The sequence below is a fragment of the Pogonomyrmex barbatus genome, unplaced genomic scaffold (assembly GCF_055798465.1).
Source record: "Pogonomyrmex barbatus isolate J1 unplaced genomic scaffold, ASM5579846v1 scaffold4, whole genome shotgun sequence".
Classification (NCBI taxonomy): Eukaryota; Metazoa; Arthropoda; class Insecta; order Hymenoptera; family Formicidae; genus Pogonomyrmex; species Pogonomyrmex barbatus.
Window position 1 is genome coordinate 518,098 of NW_028297138.1, and position 21,771 is coordinate 539,868.

The following is a 21,771-nucleotide window of genomic DNA, read 5'->3' on the forward strand; positions in this document are numbered from 1 at the left end:
CAACTCACTTGTATCTAAGATATATTTAAATAAATAATTAATATTTAAGATCAATATATTCGCCTTTGCCGTCTTTCGTACCTCCGAACCCGCACCTTCTACTCGATGAGCGTATTCGCACGCAAAATAATTAATAATTTACGTAACGGTGGAAAGGCGGTCTGTTTTATATTTTTCATGAACTTTCCACAATCTTCTCGCAATATTTCCGCATACTTTTTGTAAATTTTCCGCAAGCTTTCCGCAATCTTTTCACGTTTTTCTTGCAGTCCCGCAACAGTCCCGCAACTCTAATCTTCTTACACATCGTCCTGGAATCCTTTGACACTTTCTCTGCATTTTTTCTGCAACTTTTCTGCAACATTTCCACAATCTTCCCTTATACCTACACTGCAGCCTCACTTAGCCGCACCGTATTAAAATTCTGTAATTCTTCTGCAATCTTTGTGCATATCTCTCGTACCTTTCCACAACTTTCTTACAACTGTATCGAAATATTTCTGCATTCTTTCCGCACAAAGTCAACAAACCATTCCGCAACCACAATTGCACTGCAATTGTACTGTCAGTTTTCCGCATATCTTAACTATATCGTAACTATAATCATGCAACTGTAACTTCTCCATATTTTTAATAAAAAAGGACATCCCAAATATATGTTCAATGATATATCAACTATTCAATAACATACTTAATATTAATAAAAAAATGAGTAGTATCCGAACAAAATTATCTTTAAAAAAAAAGTAAAAAATGAGCCAAGTTCAAGCACCTCTTGTTATTTTTGGTTTGGGTAAAAAAAATATTTATAGAAAAATGTCTATGTACAAAAAGTCTATTTTATGAAAAAAATTTCTAAATTTCAGTACATAAATCAATGTTTAATTGGCACAAAAAATATAATATCAAAAATTGGCGTCATTTTGTAATTTCATAGAATAAGAAGAACAACAATGAAATATCTATTTTTCCAAGACAAGAACTAAATTCCTAAAATAATTTTAGTATTATACAATATGTATAATTGTACTATTCTGCCATGCATTCTACTGTAAATTTTAAATATAAAGTAATCTTAAAATCAAACTGATTTATAAAAATTTAATATAAATTATTATGAAACTAACGTCAATATCCATAAGAGAACTATTAAATTGTTTAACAGAAATTGAACGATTGCTATGGTATTTGTTTACTTAAATGCAGCGTGACAATATTTATCTGCTCGGACTAGGACAAGAACGAAAAATGCGTTGTTCTGATTTTCACAGAAATTTACATAATAATTAAATTATAGAATTATTTTATTAAATGACTTACACATTGCGATTTTTAATTAAATGATTTATTATTTGTAATTTTGTTGTGAGATATTTAATAATTACAGAAAAAAATTTTAATAATTTTTATGTATGATGATCAGGACGAGATATTGATGAGGCTATTCGTTTGTATGTATGTTTTGTGGTATCCTGAAAGAAGATGTCTATCACGTCGTTCATTTTATTGTGTAATGAAACCTTTTTCTCAAGGTGATAGTGTACAAATGAAAAGACACATACAACTACAGACCAAGAAAAATAGCTACAGACCAAAATAATAAAGTTGCTATATTAGCTGCAGTTGCTCACAATCCAAGTGTGAATATCATATTCGTTCAATTTCTCGCGCTTCTGGAATATATGGAATGAGCGTTCAGAGAATTTTGAAGCGTCATAAGTCATCCATATCACGTAACTTTACATCAAGAACTTCACGGACGTTCAAAATGGAGTGATATTTTGTGAATGAGCCCGAGATCAATTACAAATCAATAAGGATTCGTTTCATTATGTATTATTTTTTGATGAATATACTTTTACAAATAATTGGAAAGTTAATCTGCATAATATGCATTATTAGTCAAAAAAAATCCGAGATAATTATAAGAAGTAGAACATCAATGCTTACGATCAGTCAATGTTTAATGTGAAATAACATTGATCGATAAAATATGATCTTTTTTCAGGTTCGGAAATACCACAAATGGCTTCTAGTTAGTAATAGATGTTTCAGCGCTAATTATGAATCCGGACATAAAAATGGGTATCGGAAACTAAATATTACGTTATTTTTTGTATATTTTTATAGACAAGAGCGTAACACTTCATATCTCGTTATTATATATTGATTATTATATATTGGTTGACCTTGAAACTTAAAAAACTTATTTGACAGCATTACACACGCTAATTTGATAAATATATGTAATTTAAATTTTCAAAGCGTTCAATGAAGTTTTGTTTACAATGCCGCAATAAAAATAATCTTGATTTGTTTTCTTACATTTGTGGATGATTTGTGACATGAAATTAGATAGCACGGTTAATAATTCATTTAAAACAGTTATACGAATATTATTTTGATTTCAAAGTCAAAGATCTTGACAAAAGTTGGATTGACTTCTTGCCATGCCTGTTGTTTATCATGCTTATCATGTTTATCATGAATAGTTGAAAGGCACGCATTCATCAATGCCCTTTGTCATTCCAATGTTATGGAGAGAAACCAACAGATCATTTTAATAATGGTTATTTTTGCGCAATAACGACAATTGGATTTTCACGTAAGAATAAACACAATATAAAATACCTCGATGTGTCTTTTGTTTATTCATTCTAATGGCGCTACAGCTCAAGTCGGACTTAAACTTCTCTCGCTTATGTATATCTATGGTGTACGCAGATTGTACACAGGCATGGGACCTATCATTTTATGCCGAATCTAAACGGTTTAATTGAGAGAAGTTTCCGTGGGAAAGATATTCTTGGCAGTTTGCCAGACTGCCGAAGAGGAGACGCGAGCGTATGAAAAATATTCTTGGTTCTGCCGGAAATCGAACCCGGGATCTCTAGCATACTAGACCAGTGCGCTGCCTACTACGCCACGCTCGCTTGTGTTTTTTGTTACTTACTCCCAAAATCATAATAATCTTTTGCCAGTGTCCAAATTACTAAAGGTATCCATTTTATTGGAAAAGAGCGGTACATTTCAGGAAGTATACGATGAACTGAATGAAAACATTAATGATGATTTTTAATCTCCCGAATCATTGACTTTAGAATAACACTTAATAAATAAACAAGAATTGAATAATCTTTTTAAAGATCTCAATTTCTTGAAATTCCAAAGCGAATTGCTTGTTTCTAGTTTGCAAGGATGGAATTAACTAATCAAATGACGTTAGTTAAGAAAGTAACTTGTGTTAGAAAGTGCAATAAAAATTTAGCTTCTTATTTCTCTATGACAAGTGATCTTGTATATTGTAACACCGCGTCTCTCACTCGCACTAGCATCGAGTGTGTGAGACAGTGAAGGAACATCGAAATTGGTATCACGTCCGACTATGCTTTTTCTCTCGATCGTCTTACGTTAAGGATGCAACATCAATTGTCCTCATTATTTTTTCCTTTCGCTCCACGATATATATATGTATATTGTAATAAATGTATATGTGTGTATGTCATTGTATTGTTGACTTGTTATTCTAAACACGTTATTGCGATAAATATCACCACATGCCTCGGTAGTCGAAAGAATAAGATGCCTGCCCGGTAAGCAGGAGATCCAGGTTCGATTCTTGGCTGAGATAGTATTTTTTCGCAAAAATAATTACGAGTTTTCACGACTGGTTCGTGATCGGGCCCCGTCGTGACGCATACCCTCCCTTCTTATTTGGGAACGATCTTCTTCGCGCTCCGCGGAGACATGGACGTACGCCCTTCCTGTGTATGTGTAGCGATCGCATACCGAGCGCACAGACACCATTCCCGCCGGTGCGTATACATTGGACAGTGGCGCCTCCGTGACAGAAATTGCAAGATGAGAACCGGATGACGATATTGACGACGTTAAAGTAAAAATTTCCAAATCGGACTTTGCATAGCAATATCTCCACTTGTGGGACACGTAACAGAAAAATACAAATATTTTCATTATGCAAGTCGAACACAAGCTATCGATCAAGTCTACTTAGAACTTGATCGGTTTAGCCGTTATTGAGATTCGATAATTTCGGATACTCGCATCTCGCCGACTCGCGTAAAGTCACACAGCAGTGTTCTCGATTGACTTGACACCCGAGACACTACGTGTCTCCTGATAATATTGACGGTGTAATGAATGAAATAGGATAAGAACATAAGTCAATTGCGTCTACTCATTGATGCATCTAAAGGCAGTCGAAAAATATTCTCTTGCATAACGGGAATCAATATCCATTTGTCCTATTGCACACGCTGCTAATATGAAGGAAAATTACGACAACATGCAATTTATTTTAGAGCGTATTGAAACATAAATGACGTATTTATGCTAACGTGAAAGTGATAAAACTTTTAGTCAGGCAGGTTAACAAAACTAATAATAACAACTACTAACTAAACTAAAAACTAACAATTAACAAAATTAACAACAAAGTTTTGTTGTTTTTTTTGCGAGTGAGATAATCGAGTAAGGGATAAGTATTACAAAATAAAAGAATGGCCCAAGATACAATCCTTCACAATAGGTGAGAAAAATGTCTGCAATATGCTTGTTGTCCTAAAAAATATTATACTACCACTACTCCACATCAAATTTGGGATAGTAATAGGATGGACATGCGTAACTCATGGCCCTTTCATCAGCTTATCCTACTCAAATGTCAACCTCATCTCCACGTGGTCTACCCTGGTTTTGCAAACGAGGTTCTGACGATTGATTATAAGCAGGATAACTCTAGCCGTAGTCGATTTCCATCAGGTTATGAGGAGGAATGCAGCAAGTGGCACTCCTAGGGTTCGGTGCCCAAATAACGAAGAGGACCTAGTCGTGGATTCTCCGTGCCATTGGACAATTTTTCCGTTGTTGCACCAAAACTGATTCAGTAGCGTAACTGTGGTCAGCTCTAATACACGCAGCCATTACTTTCTGTGCGCACATTTATGAGTATACGTATTTGTTATTTATTCATATAGTTATTTAAGCTAAAGATGGTTTGCTCTCGAAGGACAAAATCGTCATCCAGAAGTAAACTACCCTTCCAGTCGGATCTCCGGGGAAGGGTGTCTTCGCGAGTTTATCGCAAAATTTCATTCAAATTCAGATCGTGGAACGTTAAAACCTTATGCGATAACTCTCTCTAACGGAGTCTAACACTAATCTGAGATGCAATTTCCTGCAGCTGCACAAAAGTCCTGGGCTTTGACAAAGGTAGGAAAAACGAGGATTGATTCAATAACAACAAAAACGGAATTGAGCAGTTGCTTCAGAGTAAAAATCGTGCATTTCAGGCGCTAGTAAACAATCCCAACAGCACAACTCTGCAGGAAAGATTTAAGAAAAAGCCAGAACACAAAAAGAGATTCGAGCAATAAAAAATAAATGATGATGTGATAAGGCAAACGAAATACAATCTTGCGGATCAGTACAACACGCGTGCCTTTTTTGATTCGATTAAAAAAATATATGGCCCCACCCGCAAGAACTAAACATTTTTCGGGATAATACTGACCAACTGCTAAAAGACGCCAATAAAATCGATAATCGCTGGAAAGAACACTATGCAACTATTCTTAATCAGGAAAGCATCATGGACCCAGAAGTTCTCATTCTTATCCTCCAATACTATGTCGGTGCATCCCTGGATCAAACTCCATCTACCGAAGAAATCTTGCTCGCACTTGGTCAGCTAAAAAATAACAAGGCTTCTCAAGGGAAAAGATGAAATTCTTGCGGAAATATTGAAATGTCTTGGAGACGAACTCACTCCATTACTAGAGACTCTTTTTTCCAAAATTTGGCTTAACCAACAAGTCTCGCAGGATTTTCGCAACGCCGATAGTGAATATTTTTAAGAAGAAGGGTGACCCCACTGACTGCAGAAATTATCGCGGAATATCTCTCTTGGTAGTGGTAGGGAAGGTGCTGACCCGAGTCATGTCCAACAGACTCTTATCATACTTAAATAAACTTCTTCCACAATCTCAAAACGGCTTTAGAACCAGTCCACAATAGACATGATTTTTGCACTACGTCAACTACAAGAGAAAACTATAGAACAGCAGAAATCACTCTTCGTCGCCTTTATAGACATAACTAAAGCGTTTGACTCTGTAGATTGAAGCTTTTCGTGGAAAATCATATCCAAGTTCGGCATACCCAATGGGTTCATTAAAGTGTGTGAAAGCCTGCACGAAAACAATTGGGCACAAGTATTGCATAACGGTAAACTGATGGACCATTTTCAAACTCGCACTGGCGTTCATCAAGGATACGTTCTCGCCCCACTTCTTTTCAATATATTTATGGCTGCTCTCTCTATCATAGTTGATAGAAAGCTAAATGAGAGGAACATGGGAATTAGATTTCGTTATGGAGGTCTATTCAATCTGAGCCGTCTCCGCGCCAAATACAAAACAAGAGTGCAATACATTACTGAACTTATGTACGTCGATGATTGTGCTCTGATGTCACATACACAAGAACAATTCCAGCATGTACTGGACACTTATACATGGGCTTATGGTGCTCTTGGTTTTAAGGTTAATGTGGGAAAATCGAAGATCCTCTCCACACCTAGAATAATTGAAATAATGAACAAGATATGACCATCAACATACTCGAACAGCAATTGAAGCATGTGGACTTCTTCAACTATCTTGGCAGTATGATACCAATGCTACCATAAACACGGAAATTCGAAATCGCATAAGTGCAGTATCGGGTGCCTTCTGGAAATTACGGGATAGAGTCTTTCAAAACCGCGATCTTTCTGTCAAGATAAAAGTAAGTGTTTACAAGGCCATCGTTATTCCATCGCTCTTGTACAGTTGCGAAACGTAGACCTCCCTACGCTCGACACATTAAGACTCTAGAACGGATGCTACAAAGGCACTTAAGACAAATTATGCGCATACGATGGTATCATCTCAAATTCTACGATATTAAGTCGCGCGAATTGCCCTCCAATAGAAGTCCTTATCTTCAGAAGCAAATTAAGATGGGCAGGTCATGTCTTTAGAATGGATGATAACCGAATCGTATGAAAAGCATCCTCTACGATGAGCTTCTTACTGGTACGCGAAAGCTGGATGGACAAGACGGCATTACAAAGACAGTCTCCGCGAGGTGCTAAAAAGTGTCAAGGCCGCTGACAGATGGGAGGAAGCTGCAAAAAGCAGACCAGAGTGACGTAGCATTGTGGCAAGCTATTCAGGGCTAAGGGAAGTTAGGAAACACATTCCCCCTTCGGGGCAGCTTCACCTGTCCTAATTGTGGACGAGTCATATCCTCAAGAATAGGACTCTTTAGTCACCGAAGAACTCACGTGCAATAGTGATAAATACTCGACTTCGAGTTAATGGCATATATATATATATATATATATATATATATATATATATACATACATCAAATTTGGTTTAAAAAACCTTGTTAAAGTTGTTGATAAAATACGCAAGATTTTCTTTATTTAAGAGAAAGTTTTTTATCACTTAGTGATGCAAAAGTAAAAGAAGGTAACTTCATAGAACCTCAAATTTGAAAGATTATGAAAGACCAGATGTTTGAAAGAAAGTTAAACGCTAAATAAGAAGCTGCACGGACAACATTCGAAGCAGTGAATTGAGAATTTTCTTGGGAAAAAATGAAGAAAAACTTATTAAATGTTTGTATCAAACATGTTGTCAGCATATCAAGGGTTGCGACATCTATAAAAATATATTTCCTTCATTCACATTTTAATTTTTTTCCGTCGAATTTGATGTAGGTGATCTATTAGAAGATGTAATATAGCAGTATTTCAGTCAGTCATTTTGAATTTCCGTAATGGAATTTGATATTTTAAACTCAACTTCTTAGTTATAAACTTGATCATGACTTTATCTTTCAATAATTCAAAACATTAACATACGAAGTTATGCGATGATTTGTTCAAACGTGTAATATATCGAAATTTTGATCCGCCATTTTGAAAATAGATATTCTTATCAAAAATTAGTATTTTGTGATCTCAAAAACTCCCAATTTTATATCAGATATACAAAAGTTTTTTTTTAAAGAGAATGGAAACTTCCCTATGATGTATCCTATGCTTTGTAAAGTGAGCAAGGAAATTTCTGAAGAATAAAAATTTTCACCTTTGTACGCAGCTTTTTCTTTGTTGATTCGGATTTTTTCATACTTGCTACATCAACTAGTAAGTTAAAAGTTTTCTTTTGTACACTAACGGCCAAAAATGCCTTCCTCCTTAAATTAGTAGCGTTTCAGGCAGAATATACCCAGTTATATCTAAGTATTCATACATCATGTTAAGTTCGACAATGTTGCCTCGTGCCGCTTATCAAAATCGATCAGAGTGACAACTCCTCGAGAAAAAATAATATTAGCTAATTAAACAGATAATCAATCGGGTAAGTATTTACGTTTAATATTTCATTAAATAACATTTAACATTTTGACAAGCGGCACGAGGCAACGTTGTCGAACATGATGTATTATATGAATACTTAGATGCAATATAACTGAATATACTGCTAGTGTACGCTTGCTGCACTCTGTATCACAATTTTGTTTTAAAAGCTATGACTGATACAAAAACATCAAATCATCACGTATTTTTCGCATATTTAATTTTTGTAGTATTTAATTGCGATTTTCTCAAAACCCTGACGTGCTAGACAATTTTTATCGCCAGATTCGCAATGAGCGCTGAAAAACCTACTAGAAACCACTCTTGTTATCCTTGAAATCTCTGGCATGTATCAAGTATTATTATCTTTAGCAATTCTGGAATTGCTTTTTCACGTTGCTTTTTCTTGCACATTATCAATCCAAACTTTTCCTTCTCTATACTTGTGTAATGACCTTCTCTACATATTTGTAATTCCTCAATAATTGAGCCATTGATGAAATATAGCACTTATAACTTTATACTGCTGTAGAATTATTAATATTACTTTAGTTGTCAATATAATAGATAAATTAAGTAGTTTTTGTAGTATTTAACTGATTCATTATTCTTTAATGAAAATATAAAATGATAATTCAAACGAATAATAATAACTATATCTTTGTCAATTATTCTATCTGAAGAAGACAACTGCAACCATGAAAATATGTAGAAGGTTGCAAAAAGTTTGCAGATGACTGCGGAATTCTTGTAAAAATATAAGAGAAAGTTACGAGAATGTAGCAGGAAATACGCAGAAAGATTGTAAGAAGTTTACAAAATGACTGCGGACTGTATGTATGAAATATTTATGTATATATGAAGTATTCATATGTGAAAAGGTGGCGGGAAGATTGTGAAAGTATTGCTGAAGAGTTGCGGAAGTATGCGATAAAGTTGTGGAAGAGTTATGAAGAAGGAAGTTTACTGAAGCTGTAGAATTTATGCGCATTCCGAAGACTTGATTGCTAGCGCTGCCATTGTAACTAAATAGCAACGATTATAATAATTATAATGAGGTTATGAAATAATAATGACGACGTTTTTTAAAAATAAATTTTAAGATTCAAATTTTGTATCGCAATATCTCTACACATAGCGCACGTAGACAAAAAATAAAAATACTTTTATTTTACAATTCAAACTCAAGCTATCGATTGCATCTATCTAGAACTTGATTGGTTCAGACATTATTGGAACTCGATAATTACAGATCGTAGCTCACCGGCTTGTGTAAAGAGACACAGCTGATCTTGCGTTCATAAAACACTAGCGCGTTCACTTGGCGATGAGCCACGATCGTGTCTTTTGATCAGTTTATTAAATTTATTATCACCTAAGCCATTACGAGATTCATTGTATTTATTAATAGAACGGTTACATGCCTCCAAAGTCTGTTCTTCTTTTGAGTACAAATATTTTCCTATTTGATATCTCATTTATTCAAGGAATTTTGTTTTATTATTCTATACTCCAATGCATTTTGCCCATTTGAATCTATCCTATTTATTCGTCAATTTAGAATTTTTTGGCAGCTACACATCCTCTAAGGCCTGCTAATAGTAAATGTCTTTTAATGCTGAAACTTCCATTTAATGATTCATTTAATTTAGCCATAACTTATGGTACAGTTAAATGCCAATTTCATTTAGATAACTTAATATACACTTAATATACTTATCTTCTTGATTTTTATAGTCGTCTTTGGTCAACTAATCTTTTTTATTATCCCTTTTTCTTTATCTCTGTTGCTACGTGTTTTTTTAACAAGGTATAATATACACTTTCACACGATATGCTAAGTTTTCTCGCGATTTGTCTTTTGCTATACCCTTTCTTGTGGAGAATATAAATAGTATCTTCGTTGTACCACAGTGAGCTGTTTCTGTTTTGCCAAATAATTAAATGGTAAAAAGTTCAAAAAAATTTCGACCACACTGTATGTAGTAATAAATTGCTTCAAATGATACTTAATGCTGCTGATGTCATTCGCGAAACGCCAAAATATTTTTCAAAAAGCTCAAAATAATTTATTAATTCGTGCTAGAAAGTGTGTCGAAATTGACGGAGAAATTTTTGAGTATTTTTTGTAAAATTTAAGTTCAGAATAAAGAACATTAAACAACATTTATTTCAATTCATGTTTCCTTATGAAAGTAACTTCAATATTTCGTAACTCCAAAACCGTTCGGATTCGGACATATGTTTATTAAACATTTTCGACTTGTTTTTATATGCTAAAGTCGCTATATCAGTTTTGGTATTAAGTAAGAGATACTCTGTATAATATGATTCTATTCACGAAAAAAAAACTTCTCTTGCTTAAAAAAAGAAAAAGAAATAATAGAATATGCATATACGCAAAATAAAGAATTTTGTAAAAAATAAGATTAAAGAAGAAACTTTTTCTACAAACGACTCAAAATATGCAATAAACTTTTTTGACAGACAATTATTTTTAACATATTAATAAAGAATCATTTATTAATATTTTATAAATTATTATTAAAAAATATGATTACTTCCAAATTTTGGCACAATCTATAACATTTATTATTTTATCTATAACTTTTTGCATTGATCATATAACGGTTCGTCCTCGCCGGGCAATGTCGTGCGAGTTCGGGTGCGCGGACAAACTCGTCGGTTATCGGGTTCGGAAATTAATAAGGCTATTAGACTCAAATATTGGTTGGAAAGATGTTTGTTTAATTCTTTGGTGTGGATACACAGCGGTATTTTGATTCCGTATCACCAGATTCGCTCAGCGCGCTGGTGATACTCGTGATGGCCCGTTCGGCGTACGTCTTTTCGATACGCGCGAGGCGTGTGCATTCGGTGTATGCGGTGCGCGTGTCAAGGCGAGTGATTGGTTCGCGACGGAGCCTATTGGTCGCGTAGGCGCGTGATTGGTTGGCCGACGGTTCGTCGGTAGCGGTCTCAGTGCGTGCCACGTTATTCGTTGTTGCCGCGTGATTGATGCGCGTTCGAATGTCAGGAGTGAGAATACTCGCTCCTGCGTTGGGATTTTCACACGGTAGGCAAATATGTCGGGGACCGAGAATGCTCAGTCCCGTGTGCTCGTGTGATAGTAGGAGTGATGAGACCGAGAATGCTCCATCTCAGAGTTGGGAGATAGGAAATACGAGTGACAAATATGCTCGGGGATCGAGAATGCTCCGTCCCGGTTTGTTCGTATCATTAGCAAGGAAGTGTTGAGAGCGCTCTGTCTCGGAGGAGCGAGAGCCAAATACGCTTGACGGGGACTGAGAATGCTCTGTCCCGAATTTCTCATTTATGCGGATGGATGATACCTAGTGTCGAGTATACTCGGCGGAGATCAAGAATGCCTCGGTGGTTTCGATTTTCGGTATCGATCAGAGATGGAAGATCGGAGGATCGGATCGGTCTGGGTTCTTTTATCGAATCAGCCGAGTTTATATACCCGTCGCGTTTTATTATTTTGCAACTTACAAAATAGCGCGAGTTGTCGGCGGTATTTGATACGCACGTGTCGAGTGCGTGTTCGATTGCGCGCGCAAAGAACGGTGCGTTCGGTTTTACAGGCGCGCGCGTTGGTCGATGTGTTCGGTAGCGGGCGCTGAGCCCGATCGCACTTATAATTAGAACGGTGCGCGGGAGGCGTATCGTTACAATCAATTTGATAGAATGATAAATTAAGATTAACAAAAAAATTGTTATAGTTATTCTTTGTATATAGAATATATACATATATTTGTTAAATTTAATAATTATAGACTATAATCATAGAAATCTAAAATCAAGAAAATAAATTTCAAAACACATCTAATATTTTATCAATTTTACGTTTTTACTTTATGTATATAAAAATTTAAGTTTACAATATTTTAATCTATTATCAAATTAATCTATTACCAATTTTAATTTATGTTTCATAATTATAACCGTTTTGAAAATCTGTAAATATGAAAAAATTATTTATTTATTAGTCATATTGAAAATGACTTCGAATTTATAATATGACTTCGAATTTATTTATTTATAATGTATCAATAATGTATAAAAATATGTAAAATTGTACTTAAATAAATATACTTGAAAAATTCAATATGAATAGTATCTTTTACCATCTTTTAAACTTTTTTAAATAATAATTTCAAAAATAATATTATAATATCAGATAACTGTTTCATTTATTTATCATGTTAGGAATAAAACTAATATTTATTATTTGTTTTTTTATATTTTTGCAAAACTATATTTAGCAAATAAAATAAATAAAATAAAATAAATTTTTTATATTTTAAGCAAATATGGAAGAAGATCATGCGCTGGATCAGCAAATAAGAAATGCACGTCGACTCGCTAAATAGATAAGAATGCTTATTTCTTAATTTTATCAATTCTATGAAAACTACTTGTCAGACACAATCTTACTAAAGGAAAAAGCTATTTCTTTTAGTATAAAGAATCGTCTTATATTCCAAATGCAAAAATTTTGAGATGATATGTGTGATAATATATTTTGTGACAAGATATATATTAAAGATACACATGTTTTATAACGAAATTTATAAATGGGAAACAATAGGACAAATAAGAATCAGCGTTGTAAACGCTGCATAATTAACACTTTTTATTACAAAAAATCGCAACTTTTTATTACAAAACTCCAAACGGTTCGACTCAAATTTGAGTCTCATTTTCAGTAGTACAAAAAAATAAAATAACACCGTGTCCATTCGATAAGCCTAGTCACAAGAATTAATGATATCATATCAATCAACTGGATGAAATCGTTGATTAATAATTATTATTGTGACAGTATGTATCTCCATCATCTTTTCTGTTAAATAAAATGAAAAAGTGGTCACAGAATGGCTGTCACTCACTAGATGAACAGTTGACACACACATACATTAAAAACGGAAAAAACACACATGCAAGAGTATGGGACAACTCGCGCTAAGTAATATATACAGTGTATATACACAGTGCGTCCGCACGCCTTCAGTTCAAGGTAGCAACTGAACAAATTATAAAATTCCATAATGTGCAATCAAAACAAAACCAAGGCTATAACTTGTTCAAGATGGAAATGTATGTGTGATGCAAAAATTCAGTATCAGACTGCGAATTTAGGCTGTTACTCTTTCTTTTAATTTTATTAGCAATTGTTTTTTCTGAAATCTCTGAAATCAATTGCTTCTGTAAATTTCGCTCACAGTCCAACACCTTCACATCATTTCAAGCAAATTCGTGGTCGTAATCTATTCTATATTTGGTAATCATTGAATGTGTTTTTGTGTTTGTGTGATTGTGTGTTGTTGTAGCCAGATCTACAATCAATAATAAAATAACAACCAATAATAAAAGTAGTCCGCATGGCAACAAAATTAGATCGCATGAATCTCGAAAGACCGCAGAAAATGCATCACGCGAGAACATTGAAAAAGCCTATCAGCAAAATTTGATTTCCTAAATTTGATTGTGGCGGTCCCCCGCTCACACAACTAATACCTAGCAGAAACATACACGAAAAAGAACCGTGGCCCGCATGGCGCAGTGGTAGCGCTCGAGACTCATACACCTGAGGACCTAGGTTCGAATCCCACCACGGCCAACATCTTTTTTCCGTCATCAAAATACTTCATATCGTGGACAACGCTCCTCCAACACCAAGCCGCCACATGATGATCAAACCGAGCGTAACATTGATTAATCAATATCACGCAACTGATCGACGCAATCGATCAGAATGCTGATCGGGCATCGATCAGACTATATAACCGGTTACACAAGGCGGAGTCGCTGGAGAGTCAAAAGTAAAGAATAACGTGTCGTTCGGAATCATTATTATAATTATCGCGCAAGATATTACAAGAGCGCGGCGAAGTTCACGCGAGCCGTACTATCAGCGTCTCAGGTGACATATTCGGTCGTCGGCCGCCAGAGTAACGCGATACGCGCCGAGTCGCCCGCCGACGTTTAACCGTGTGTAAAGTAATAAAATAAGAAATACTAAACTCAAGAATTTATGCATTTATTAAATAAACCAATTAAAATAAAGAAAGTGTGTTTGAATTCAAGAAGATTTCCTTCCATTCTTTTGATCCTGCTCGGAGTCCCAACTCCTTAGGCTTAACGAACCCGACTATCTCTAATATTATCGTTAAAACACAAAACACTATTGTAGCCCATCCGGGGTACAATAGTGTTTTGTGTTTTTACATATGTGATTTTGCTGTTCAACCACGTTTTTAACTGTCTCATGGTTTGTCCGAGCACGCACCGCAATTACTACAGCAGATCTTGTACACTATGTTCCTTTTGGAATGTGCTAATAGAATGTCCTTATGAACTCTAATCATGCCTCTCAACTTATTCATGCTAAAGAACATAGTTTAGTATCGAAATCATCAACAATTTTTTTGAATTTAGTTGCAATTCCTGAAACAAAAGGTAAAGTAAACCATTTTGTTTCCTGTGATTTTACTATCGTATTTGACATACTTAATCTATCATCTCGTTTAAAAAGAATTTTTAATCTTGAATGAATATTATCAAAAATAAAGTTGAGAGGATGAGTAATAATTCATTAACAGAATAATAATCACTAAATTCAAGTTTTTTTCATAGTATTTCGGGTGAGATAATAAGAACGCTATCGATAAGTCCAGCAACAGTGCCTCTTTTTTGAGCGAGAAAGTGCTGAGAGATTTGGAATAGCGTGCTTGAGAGTGTTGAGCTTCTTTACCATTTCTTTATAGATACGTCGATGATATCGCAGTGACCATTCCTTCTGAGTTGATCAATGAGATTCTCGGAAGATTCAATTCTTACCATCCTAGATTACAATTTACCACTGAGATAGGGGGGAATGAATTAAATTTTCTTGATTTGAATTTAAAAATTGTTAATAATGGCATAGAAATTGATTGGTTTCATAAATCTATATTTTTAGGGAGGTACCTCAATTTTTACTTTCTCATCCGAAATATTATAAAAAAAAAACTTGCATTTAGTGATTACTGATTTAGTGATTATATTAATGAATGATTACCCTCTCAACTTTACTTTTGATAATATTTATTCAAGATTAAAAATTCTTTTTAAACGAGATGATAGATTAAGCATCAAATACAGTAAAATCAAATAAAATGGAAATAAAATGGTTCGCTTTACCTTTTGTTTCATTTGTGAATTGCGACTAAGTTCAAAAAAATTGTTAATGATTTTGATACTAAATCCGCGTTTCTTAGCATGAATAAGTTGAGAGGCATGATCAGAGTTCATAAGGACGCTCTACCAGCATATTTCAAAAGGAATGTAATGTACAAGATCTTCTTTAGTAATTTCAATGCGTGCTATGTTGGACAAACCATGAGATAATTAAAAACGAGACTGCATGAATACCAAAATCACATACGTAGAAATACAAAAATATATTCACTGATTATTGAACATAAAATAGACTACGACCACGAATTTGTTTGGAATGATGTGTTTGGACTGTGAGCGAAATGAGCGAAATTTACAGAAGCGATTGATTTCAGAGATTTCAGTGATGCTAATAAAATGAAAAGACAGAATAACAACGTAAATTCGCAATCTGATATTGAATTTTGGCATTACGCATACGTTTCCGTCTTGAGCAAGTTAGCCTTGGTTTCGTTTCGATTGCATATTGTGGAATTTCAGAACCACTGTGTTTAGTTGCTGCCTTGAGTTTAAGGCGTGCAGACACGCTGTACAATATATTACTTGGTGCGAATTATCTCGTGCTCTTGTGTGCGTGTTTTTCCATTTTCAATGTGTGTGTGTGTGTGTGTGTGTGTGTGTGTGTGTGTGTGTGCGCGCGCGCGCGCGCGTGTGTGTGTGTGTGTGTGTGTGGAGTGTGTGGTGTGTGTGGTGTGTGTGTCAACTGTGTTCATTTGGTGAGAGATAGCCATTCAGTGACCACTTTTTCGTTTTATTTAACAGAAAAAATGATACATACTGTTACAAGAATAATTAACGATTTCATCCAGTTGATTAACGTGATGATACGATATCATTAATTCTTGTGATTGAGCTCATCGTATGGACGCAATGTTTATACTTTTTTGTACTGAAACTTGTACCGCTCAAACTTGTACCGCTCAAACTTGAGTCAAAAGGAATTTTGTAATAAAAGTGGTTTTGTAGTAAAAAGTGTTAATTGCGCAAGTGTTTACAGCGCTGATTCTTATTTACTCTTGTTTTTTATTATAACACTATGAATCACTCTTATGATTATGATAGTTATATGATTTCAAAAGAACACTCTGCAGCACTTTAAAAATTAGTTTCCCATATATATAAAAATAATTTGATCGCTACTTTCAATAATATAAATATAAAATATTGACTCTATATGATCAAATAATTATATTACAATTACTCATTACAGATTGAATATAATTATTTAATTATAATGATAGATAATTATAGTAGCATTGAAAACTATCTTTTCATAAAATATGAAACAAATACTATGTAATGAATATTAAAATAGATATTTTTTTGTTTGAAAATTTAAAATTAGTTTTCCAAAATTTCTATTCTATTTCTTCTTTGTATTGTTTGCAATATTAAAAATTAATAATTAAAATTTTTTAATATCATTGATGATTTGATTTTTGTTGAATCAGTTTGATCAGATTTTATAATTATTGACATTCAGATAATTTGATTATTTTTTATTATAAAGATTATTTCAAATATAACTAGTAATTTAAAATAAACAATATAATAATTTAAAATTAAGTTATAAAACTCCTTATATTTGACATTTGTTATAAACATTTATTATAAAATTCAAGACATAAGAAAATTCAAAATGTAAGATATTTGTACAGAAATCTTCCTATTTAATAAAAATTATAATGAATTTTTCTAAATCATATTTTAGTATGACTCTTTCAGTGCAGCTCTCAAAAAGATATAAAGGCTTATAAAAGAAACAACTGATTTATATCTGAAATTATGAAATATATAAATATAAATCAAATTTAATGGGAATATTCGGACTTAATTTAAATTTCAAAGGTATTTATGTATTTCTTTATGATACATTGTTAATAAGATGTGAAGATGTAAAAAATGCATGATATCTAGATAATGAAATAAATGTTTATACTGTTATGTTATGCTATCCTGCATCTGTAGGTTTCTAGGACGCAGTTAAGACTTTGTACGTGTACTGGATCTTTTTCTTGTCTTTTCTTATAATATTTAATTATTTACGATGTTATAATTGTGTACAAATTCGTATACACATATTATAACATATATTATTTTCAAATAATGATATTTTCATTTTTTAATTCTATTTTAACTCTGACAAACTGGAGGAAAATATTTTGCAATTTGTATTTTTTTGTAAGAGCTAAAAACGTACGAAGTCATGACTACACCCTAATTTAACAGGGGGTCTTACCAAGGGGCTGGCCAATATAATTCCTATCCTGCTGAGCACCGCTGGAAGCCGCTGCAACATCACAGACACCAAACAAAGAGACTTACTCAACAACATTTCTACCAACCAAATTTCTAATCGTGTTTATAATAGAAATAGAAAAACATAAAGAAAAAAAGAGAATATGAAATAAATAGATAAAGGAGGAAAAAGAAGAAAAGAGAAGAGGAAAAAGATAAAAGATAAAAAAAGAGCAATAAAAAGAAAGAAAGACACAAAAGAAAAAAAGAAAAGACACAGAAGAAAAAAGAAAAGAAAAATCCTAATAAAAATATTTTGCGTTGAAATTCTCTATCAATTATTTCTATTTTACTTTCATTTTAATATTTTTTCATTAATAACATTAATTTTTCTCTTTTCAATAATATACATTAATTTTTCTCATATTTCACAGCATTAAATTTCATAAGAAAAATTATGATTTATTTTGAAATATATTCAATAATTTTTCAATAATTTTTATTTTACATTTCATTTATAATATACTTCCATACTTATCCTTGTAAAATTCAATGGTAATATTAGTAAGTATAGAAATAAAAAAAGATAAGGAATACTGTTGGAATTTTTCGAAATATATATCATAAAATTATATATCATAAAATTTACTGAAAATTACGTATATTGATAGAATAATAAATGAATGCAGTAATAATAAACGAAAATGCAGTCTATTGGGAAAGAATTTCAACAAAATAGATGTTCATCAAAAAAGATAAAGAAAAAGAAGAAGGAAGAAAAAAGATAGCGAAAGCAAAGGAGGAGTAAAAAGAAAAACAGACAGAAGAGAGAAGAGAAAGTTAAATGATAAAGCAGTTAAATGATAAAGATAAGCATACCGCAGCCTTTTTTGGAAATAATGAACATTTTTGAAGGAATAGCGCCTTATTTATGCCAGCAGTTTTCATATTTGTCATATACATGTAAATCACCATCATACATGTTAAACTATCCAATATATGGCAGTAAATTATATTCTTTTTTTCTTCTTTCAAATTAGTCTTTGAAATCGATGTTTATATGTTAAATACAAAGTATTTACATTTTATAGTAACGTAAACATGTGTTATGAATATCATATGTACATGTTGCTATATTAAATTTCAGAATAGGTTGATTAATGACTAACAATAAAGATATGGCATAAATCACGCAAGTCTTTCATAGTTTACGAGGAATAGTGATTGAAATTTGGCAAAAAAGATATGCTCACACTATCTAGAAAAAAATACAAACAGATGAAAATTATATAGACATAGAAATTTCAAAAAAGATGCAGAGACGTGAACAAATCATATTTCATATTTGTGCAAGGTCACGCCACAAATTCGTGTGCAGCATGTAAACGCGATAAAAGAATTAACGGCATGTGAAATTAACATCGAATATTACAAAAATCTTTTCCTTAATTCGTTCACTATCCAAAGGAAAATATCTTTTCCTTAATTCGTTCACTGTCCGAATAAAACGTACAAACATACTCCTATCCGTAGATAAGTTATATGTCTCTTAACCATTCGTTCTGAAATATTCGTGTTATGCATGTAATGTCTTCTTAAGAGTCAGATTTTGCAACAATAGAATGTTTTTTGAAATAGTTTACTTACATTTAAATAGCACTCTTAATTAAATTACTTACATAGTAATTTAAACAGATCTGCTTCTGTATCAAAAGTTCTACCACATAAGTCAACGAAAGTCTGAATTCGATCTATCCTGACCAACATATAAATCAATGGACATGTGAATTTGATTTGTTCTGAATCACATGTGGATCAGTGAACAGTGAACGTGTTAAGAATTTAATAGGGTTTAGGATGCATCATGGCGCAAACATCTATTTTTCAAATAATTTGTTCATAATTACTAATCTAATCTTAAAAATAACACATTTGGAAGTCCACAATATTTCATCGCGTTTACATTATTTTTTACGTTCATAATCTTTGATCGCAACTTGCGATGCATAAGTCAATATAAAAGACGATAAATCATACGATAAATAAGATTCCGATTTTTTATATATGTTTACCTGTGTATTTATCCTATTGCATTTTTAAGATATAAAATCATTTTTTCTCGTCGCAATGTTCTTGCGAATTATACCTACTATATCAAGAAGGTGATCGTTTTACAAGCGATTGTTTTATAAGTTATATTCAACATAAGATCTTGTGGCAACTATAAAATTTCAATTTGCATGCCTATTGAAGATAATATTGCTTCTTGACAAGATCAAACTGTCAATATCAACAATTCTCATTTAACATCAGTTAAATGGATAGTAATACATTGCATGATACCTCACTTAGTTTCATGTGCGATCATAATTTAGTTTAGAGACACCAACTAATATCAGATATCTTTATAAGTCAATTTATAAGCACAAACATAAGATATTTATATTTATTTCTGAAAAACAACGATTAATTAATATAATTCCATTATAAACTGCAACTTAATCTATTTGTTTTGCAACAAATAATGGTTCATTAGGACCGGTCTAAAATATATTGATGCTCTATGTCTACATATACTATAAACATAATTATTTATAACTATATATACATGCATGCATGTTATAAGTTTACATGAATGTAATAACCTGAAAAGCTCATACAGAAATTCATATAAATTAAGTAAATTATTTTTTCTAATCAACAATGATTCCTTTTTAAACCGATCCCAAATATTACATCTATGTCTACAAAACAATTTGCATTAATTTATATTAAATCATAATTTAACGCGGAAAAGGCAGTACAGTCCCATTCGAATTTGCACTTCTGATTTTGCATTGATAGTTTACATGTTAAATAAAATTATCAAAAATACTTCAAATTAGCAAAGTACCTGGGTGACAGGATTCTCGCCTGGACGATAGACAACGTTGTGCATTGGTCGTTTGCGACCGACGTAATTCACGCAAACAAACTCGAGAAGACTTGCATAGATGAAACACATGCACACGCCGTCCCACACGTTCATGGCAGTCAAATTTGAAACAACGGGCAGCGTTCCCCGGAAGCCATTCGACGTGGTGAAAAAGTTGAGCATTGTTGTTACACCTGAAGTATGAATAAAAAAACAATTATTTTATTTTTTTGTTTGATACTGCTCTTATATGTCATCCAAATACAAAACATTTAACATCTAATCTTAACATGGACACGACGAATAATAAGAATATATAGAAAATAAAAGTATTTGAAGTACTAAAAAATTATAGAAAAATAAAGTTTATATATATAACTTATATATAATTTATATACGATATATACATATATATATATATTACTTATTACTATATTACGGTTGCAATTTCTGTCGCGAGATGTCATTATTAATCTTATCGACCTAGCGGATTATCAAACTGATAAGTCAGAGTCACTGTAGGAATCAGTGTTCACTGGATCCTGCAGTGATCCTGACTTATCGATCTAATTTATCCGCAGGGTCAATAAGACTGATAATGTAATAAATACGCGTGCATCGAAACGGATACATCAGCATATATCTAATAAACAGCATATATCTAATAAACTAATTCTTCTTATTTATTTCATCTTTCTTTTCCTTTTCTCTAATTTAGACAAAAATGCATAAATTATATTATATCTTCATTATATTGTTTGTTCGTATCAATTTTTATATCTATATAAATATATTTCGTAACATGTTGTGTTTCGAATTATAAATTATGCTAAATAATTAATGGTATTCTTCTCGTACAATTACTTGCAATCATAATTCATTCACTTTTAAATGTTTTTAGATTACTACTAATATGTTTCTTTCGATAAACACATATTTATCAATA

The 21,771-nt window shown here is 32.7% G+C and overlaps 1 protein-coding gene across 21 annotated transcripts in view; it reads right to left on the reverse strand.

Annotated features, from left to right (window-relative positions):
* Positions 1-21,771, reverse strand: part of pHCl-1 (pH-sensitive chloride channel 1) — a 1,184,550-nt gene that overhangs the window by 282,910 nt on the left and 879,869 nt on the right. For 11 of the 21 annotated variants that reach the window (XM_089080706.1, XM_089080692.1, XM_089080699.1 and 8 more), the window contains 2 exons: positions 20,805-21,019; positions 17,913-17,963 (listed from right to left, as the gene is read on the reverse strand). In XM_089080706.1, coding sequence (XP_088936832.1) covers positions 17,913-17,963; positions 20,805-21,019 — 266 coding nt within the window. Of the gene's footprint in view, positions 1-17,912; positions 17,964-18,298; positions 20,364-20,804; positions 21,020-21,771 lie in introns of those variants that run through there. The other 10 variants (XR_016140122.1, XM_089080698.1, XM_089080696.1 and 7 more) reach the window with 2 other exon arrangements.